At 31.3% G+C, this 7,361-nt stretch overlaps 1 protein-coding gene across 1 annotated transcript in view; it reads left to right on the plus strand.

The window, feature by feature from the left end:
• Positions 1-6,999, plus strand: part of LOC126892725 (glucose dehydrogenase [FAD, quinone]-like) — a 61,631-nt gene extending 54,632 nt beyond the window's left edge. Inside the window, exon 7 of the mRNA XM_050662365.1 lies at positions 6,305-6,999. Coding sequence (XP_050518322.1) covers positions 6,305-6,951 — 647 coding nt within the window. The 3' untranslated portion in view covers positions 6,952-6,999. The remainder of the gene's footprint in view (positions 1-6,304) is intronic.
• Positions 7,000-7,361: the final 362 nt, after the last annotated feature.

Consider the following 7,361-nt stretch of genomic DNA (forward strand, 5'->3'; position numbering starts at 1 on the left):
TGTCCGTACCAGGTTAATATCTACTGTTCGATGTAGTCTATTATTAAGAAAACCATGACAAGAAGATATTTCTTGTCATGGTATATATAGTTTTCTTTTGTTTTTATGCTGATGTTCTTATCCCACAGTATCGGGTTAATTTTCGTATGCAATCTCTTGTTTGTCCTAGTCTATTTTTTATATCTTTCGCAGTTGTTCCTTTGTTTGATATTATAAAACATAAATACTTGTACTTATCTGTTCTTCTGATTTGTTTACCTTCGTCTATTTCCAGTTGTTTTATTTCTGTATTCTCCGTTATCAGGTATTCAGTTTTATTTAGGTTTATTTCCATCCCATTCTTTGTATATTCCTGTTCCAGTTTCCTCATCATAAAACTGAGGTCATCTTAGTCTTGTGCGGTCACTATTTGTTCGTCAGCAAAACTTAGTGTATATAGATATTCGTTCCTTACTGCTATACCCATTCCTTTGCACTTTCTTTTCCATGGTTTCAGGTTTTTTTCCAGGAATATTTTGAACAGGTTTGGAGATATAGAGCAGCCCTGTAGTAGTCCCTTTGTCGCCTTAAATGGACTGCATATTCTATTAACCATTTTGATAGTCACTGTGTTATTCTTGTAGAGTGCTTTTACTGCTGTTAATAATCTTCGTGGGACTTCGATGTCTTGCATTGCTTCTCATAGCTTGATTCTAGGTATCGAGCATTATGCTTTCTTAAGATCTACAAAAGCCAGATGGACGGATCTATTTTTGGCTGTTGTTTTTTTATTACTTATTCGACCGTGTAAATGTGATCTAAGCATGCTTTCTCCTCTGTGAATCCTGCCTGGTCTTCTCCGATTTTATCCTGTATACAGGGTGCGCCAAAACTCTGGTTTTACGCTAAACTATGAGCTCTGATTACGGCTAAACTATGAGATATACAAAAAAATGTTTATGACAAAACTAATGTGTATCATTTAAAATTATTCTCGATTATACAGGGTGAGTCAGAACGACGGTATGAACCAAAGCTTTATTTTTTTAAATGGAACACCCTGTATATTGAATTATTTTCTAATCTATTATTTAAAAATATGAAAAATTTGTATAAGGTCTTATAGGCCTAAAGTTAATAATTTTCGAAATATTTACATTTTTATTGAGAAAAATGGTAATATTTATAGGGCTGTGGATTATGTTTACAAGGTAATAAAAATTTAAGTGGTAGGTCAAAGTTTTTATAATATAGTGTCATTTTTAAATAATTTAATATCTTTTACTTTTAGCCATAAAATATACAGTGTGATCACTATTCGCAAATACAAAATTTTCTCATTTTTTTTTAAATGGGACACCCTGTATATTAGTTTTGTATTTTTAGTAAATATTACAACCTTTCTTTTGGTATAAAGTTGTATGTACCTAGCATGTTTCGTTTTGTAGATATTTTAAAAAAACTATAGATTTTATGTTTTTGCGGATTTTTTATTTAAAAAATGTTTGCGAAAAAATAATTATAATCTGATTTTAGTAACATACACTAAAATATCAAATATGAAAATAAAAACGTAATTAAAGATTAAAATAAATCGTATGCTAGTATTTTTTGTAAAATTCAATTGAATTTAATAACTTTAAATTATTTTACAAAAACTATTTTACCATACTAATGAGTGCAGAAATTAGTTATACCCTATTCCATGAACATACGCCTGTTTTGGTTTACTTCGACAACGAAAATTTTACTGTGCAAAATAAGAAGAACGAAAGTAAATTGCAAATTACATTGTTGTTTATTGGAATAATTATTAGCGCCATTTACTTTCGTACTTCTTATGTTGCACAGTAAAATATTCGTTGTCGAAGTAATTCAAAACAGGCGTATGTTCGTGGAATGGCCCATACTAAATTAAATAAATAACCAAATTTTAAATCTACCTTAGTAATTTTTCTACCACAGCAACTTTCCTATACCAAATTAATTGTTAGTTATATTGTAATTACGAGTAAGATCAGTTAAACTTTTAATTTACCTTTTAAATTTACTTACATCTTGAGAACATAATAATTATAAAGTATGATTTGAAACAAATGAATGTTAAATGTGTCAGCCAAATTATTTTTTATTAAATAGTATTTACTGGTGTCACAAAAGCTGGTAATACTTTTGTAGTTGAAATTTTTGTAACAATTTCTTATATTTAAAATTTTAATTTTTCAACCGAACAATTGGTGGATATGACATTTGTTTTTGGCGGAACCATTAGAAATTATTACCAGCTTTTGTGACACGAGTCGGTACATAGATACTATTTACTTCTTAATATACTTCTATAACAGAGGTTCCCAAACTATTTTTTCTCGTAGACCCCTTTAAAAATTTACTGGTTTCGGTGGACCCCCTGCTGCTTCATTTTTACCATATTCCCAAAACTCGTTCCAAATGTGAAGATATAACGATGGAAATTGGCGTCGCGGGTGAGCTCCAATCCTAAAATCATCATCATCATTCATCATCATCCAGCTCTTTGCGTCCACTGCTGGACATAGGCCTCCCTCATTTTTGTCCATTGTGCTCTATTTTGAGCACTTTGCATCCAATTTCTTGACATTTTCTTGAGATCGTCAGTCCAATGAGTAGGTGGTCTTCCTCTACTTTTTTTTTCTAATCTCGGCCTCCACTCAAGTAATCTCTTCGTCCACCTCGCATCACTGATTCGGGTGACGTGTCCGACCCAGTTCCATTTCAGGGTGGCAATTCGGGAAATTACATCGCTAACTCCTGTTCTCCGTCTTCGAAAATAGTGCTAAATTCGGAGTGATAAAAATAAAGAAAAAGTAGTAGGTATATTTTCTTATGATCTATTTATTAAAATGATAATGATAACAGACTTAAAAGAATTAAAATAAAACACTAATAACGTTACGTAACTTTAAATATGCAAATCAACAATAAAAAAAATCCCAATAATTTTAATGGGAGGGATGTACTTGATGGATTGACAGCAAATTATCAATATTTGGCTTTAGTTTTGTTAGGATTCCTTTTGTTGGTGCTCCTTTTTTTTTGTCAATAGGTTTGTAACTACACTAAACTTTTTTTCGACAAGGTATGACGAGGGAAACGCTATGAAAAGTTTTCCCGCAATTTCCCAAAGCCCAGGAAATTTTTCAGGTATTTCTGCCTGCAGCCAAAATGTTTTATAGCCTTTTTTTAAATTGCACCTTCAGCTCTTCATTGGTGCTGAGCTCTAGTAGTTCTTCTTGTAATAGCACATCCGCCACTTCTGTTTCATCAAATGGATTTATGACCCGTGGTAGTATTTCCATCATCAAAATATCTTCAAATCTGTTTTTGAAGTCATCATGCAGCGCATTTAAATGTTGAACGTATGTCTGAATATCTTCATCAAGACATGCTGTACGTAACAAGCACAGGACTTACACATTGTAAGCACAGGATTGTGGAATCACAATCAGTAGAATTGCATATGCAAGAAATTTGCGGCAAAATAGAATTCTACTCATCGTGGCAGTGGCGGAGTGATTTGGAATTTATTTAAACAAATTTGCATTTTTTATCGTAAAGTATCAATGGAACAAATAATGTTTTAATAGAAGGGACTCAAAAATGTGATTATTAGGCATTATAATAAGTTTTTTGATTTAAGATGTTTTTGATCAAATTTTAGTGTAGAAAACATTAAAATACTGTTTTTACATTTACCCCCATTCCCAAAATACATGTTCTTCTATTTGGCTAATAATTTGCCCACAGATAGCCAAAACACAGGACTTTAAGTGGTTTAAAGAATTTGTGTAGTTTTACAATATGTATAAGAAAAGTTACATGCAATAAATAATATCTGAGTCAAAATTATATAGTCCAGTCGGGTTAGCATTTGATCTTGCATGTCGAGCTACCCCAGCAAGATTCTATTCTGTTTTGACTGAAATTGTTAAAAATATGGTTTCAATAATTTATTTTATTATAAATTTTTTGTGCCGTCGATTTTTTTTGAGTTATGGGGCGAAAATAGTGACGGTTAGAGCAGAATTATTGAATTATCTCGTTTATTATTAGTTTTAAAACAAAAATATACTTATACTAAAGTGGAAAGAATTAAATTTAATACAATTTTTATTTTCTTCATTTTTTGCTAAAATCAATATTCCAGGTAGTACGTATGCGGTAAAGGCGCGATCATAAGACCTGATTGGTTTGAGAGCAGCGGTTTTGTTCAATATCTCCTCCATTTTCAACTTTTCGACAAAAATGGTAGAAATTGAAATTGTTCCAAATAAATCGTCTTTACAATAATTACTACAATTTTTAACCATTATTTTCATAGCGCCGATATTTTCCGAGTTAATTGTACCTACAGTAGGAAAAATGAAAGAATACGCATGAACGAACATATAAAACACGCTGTATTTTCCTGTCACCGTGTCATACAAAAAATTGGCCAGCGCATGTACATGTAATAATTATTATTACATGTACTTGCGCTGGCCAATTTTTTGTGTGACACGGTGACAGGAAAATACAGCGTGTTTTATATGTTCGTTCATGAGTATTCTTTCATTTTTCCGACTGTAATTACAGTAGCCGCCTATATTTTGGACACTTTAATTATTCCACGTATTTCTGTTGTGTTGTAAAACTATACAAATTCTTTTAACATTTAAAGTCCTGTGTTTTGGTTATCTGTGGGCAAATTTTCAGTCAAATCGAAAGACATGTATTTTGGGAATGGAGGAGAACGTAAAAAACGGCATTTTAAAGTTTTCTACACCTAAATTTCATCAAAAACTTGTTATATAATCTAAAAATAAACTTTTTAATCAAAATAACTTGTTATAATATATTTTAATGCTATTTTTAAGTCCCTACTATTAAAACATTATTTTTTCCCATTGATATTTTACGATAAAAAAATGCAAATTTGTTTAAATAAATACCAAATCACTATAAAGTGTTCGTGGACCCCCAATTACAACTTGTGCACCCCCATTTTTATTTCACGCCAACGTAGACCCCCGTTGAGTCCCTCGTGGACCCCTGGGGGTCCACCTGGACCACTTTGGGAACCACTGTTCTATAACGTTCATTTGTTTCAAAGCATACTTTAGACGTTCTCAAGATATAGGTAAATTAAAAAGTTATTAACTGATCTTACTCGTAAATACAATATAACTAACATTTAATTTGGTACAGGAAAGTTGCTGTGGTAGAAAAATTACTAGGGTAGATTAAAATTTGGTTGTTTATTTAAGTTAGTTACTAATTTATGCATTCATTATTATGTTGAAATATTTTTTGTAAAATAATTAAAAGTTAATAAATTCAATTGAATTGTACTAGCATACGATTTATTTTAATCTTTAATTACGTTTTTATTTTCATATTTTATATTTTAGTGTATGTTTCTAAAACCAGATTATAATTATTATTTTTGCAAAAAAAATTTTAAATAAAAAATCCGCAAAAACGTAAAATCTATAGTTTTTTTAAAAATATCTACAAAACGAAACATGCTAGGTACATACAACCTTATAGCAAAAGAAAGGTTGTAATATTTATTACAAAATGCAAAACTAATATACAGGGCGTCCCATTAAAAAAAAATAAGAAAATTTTGTATTTGCAAATAGTGATCACACTGTATATTTTATGGATAAAAGTAAGAGATATTAAATTATTTAATAATAACAATATATTATAAAAACTTTGACTTATCACTTAAATTTTTATTACCTTGGAAACATAATCCACAACCCTATAAATATTACCATTTTTCTCAATAAAAATGTAAATATTTCGAAAATTATTAACTTTCGGCCTCTAAGACCTTATACAAATTTTTCATATTTTTAAATAATATATTCAAAAATGATTTAATATACAGGGTGTTCCATTTAAAAAAATAAAACTTTGGTTCATACCGTCGTTCTGACTCACCCTGTATAATCCAAAATAATTTTAAATTATAGACGTCTTCGATACACATTAGTTTTGTTATAAACATTTTTTTGTATATCTCACAGTTTAGCGGTAATCAAAGAAAACCAGAGGTTTGGCGCACTCTGTATATTTCTAACTTTTCCTTTATGGTCTTTCCGTACAGTCTGCACTGTATAATTAACTTATTATAAAAAAGCTAAACAGTAGTTTAATATAACATGTTAGGGGACCATTTTACGCAACCTTCCCCTATTTTAGAATTTTTTCATCACGTTTTGGCAGAATTTGTGTTGTTGAAAAAAATACCACAAGTAGATATTTGCATTAATAATAAATTAAATTTTTGCTGTTTTAGGTACTGGTTACCCAGATATAGAAATAATGTTCATACCATCAAATGCTACAACCGACCTATCCCAGAGAGCGTTCAGGTTGACCAATGAGACGTACGAAGATGTCTGGAAGTACACCAACCCAGCTAAGTCTTTCGTAGCTTACATAACATCACTACATTCGGATTCGATAGGTACTGTTCGTTTGAGAAGTAAAGATCCTTTCGACTACCCACTAATCGATAACAGATTCTTATCAGATCCGGACAACAGAGACTTAAGACGACTTTACGAAGGTATACTTATTTTCTTGAAGATAACGAACACCAAAGCCATGCGCAGTATAGATACAAAGTTACAAGGAGGACCTTTACGTGCATGTAAACAACATCGGTACCAATCTAGGGAATACTGGTTCTGCGCACTTCGACAGATGACTATGAACCTTTACCATCCTGTAGGAACTGCGCCCATGGGTCCAGATCCTCATCGTGGAGATGTGGTAGATTCCGAATGCCGAGTTTATGGTGTTAAAGGGCTGAGAGTTGCAGATGGAAGTGTTTTTCCTTTTACACTAGCAGGTCATCCTAATGCCGCCGTTACTTTGGTGGGGGAAATGGCGTCTGATTTTATTAAGAATCAATATGGCAAAAGTAGTATATTCACTTAAACAATATGTATAATATAAGCAATAGTAATATATTTACTTAAACCTTTAGTCTTTATTACAATGATTCCCATATTATGACAACCAACAAATGTCAAATTGGAAAGAACCAAGGTGACCTTTACCCTGGATTGCTACACTTATTTTCTAAACTCAATCTGCTACACGGGGGTACAGTGGTACCCCAAATAATATCGACCTAAAAATATTTATATATGTATATTTAAGAACGTAAATGACAAAAACAATCATAACATTAGGATGTTAAGGGTCTATTTTGTATACAAAAATATTTTATTATATTATTATCCTCAAGTTAGGCATATTTTTTTTGATGATGCAAACAAATGAATTTTTTGCATAGGGCACAGCTAACTCTGAATTTCCGATCTTCGCTTCTGGGACAAAATGTG

Source organism: Diabrotica virgifera, chromosome 9 (genome assembly GCF_917563875.1).
Source record: "Diabrotica virgifera virgifera chromosome 9, PGI_DIABVI_V3a".
Taxonomy (NCBI): Eukaryota; Metazoa; Arthropoda; class Insecta; order Coleoptera; family Chrysomelidae; genus Diabrotica; species Diabrotica virgifera.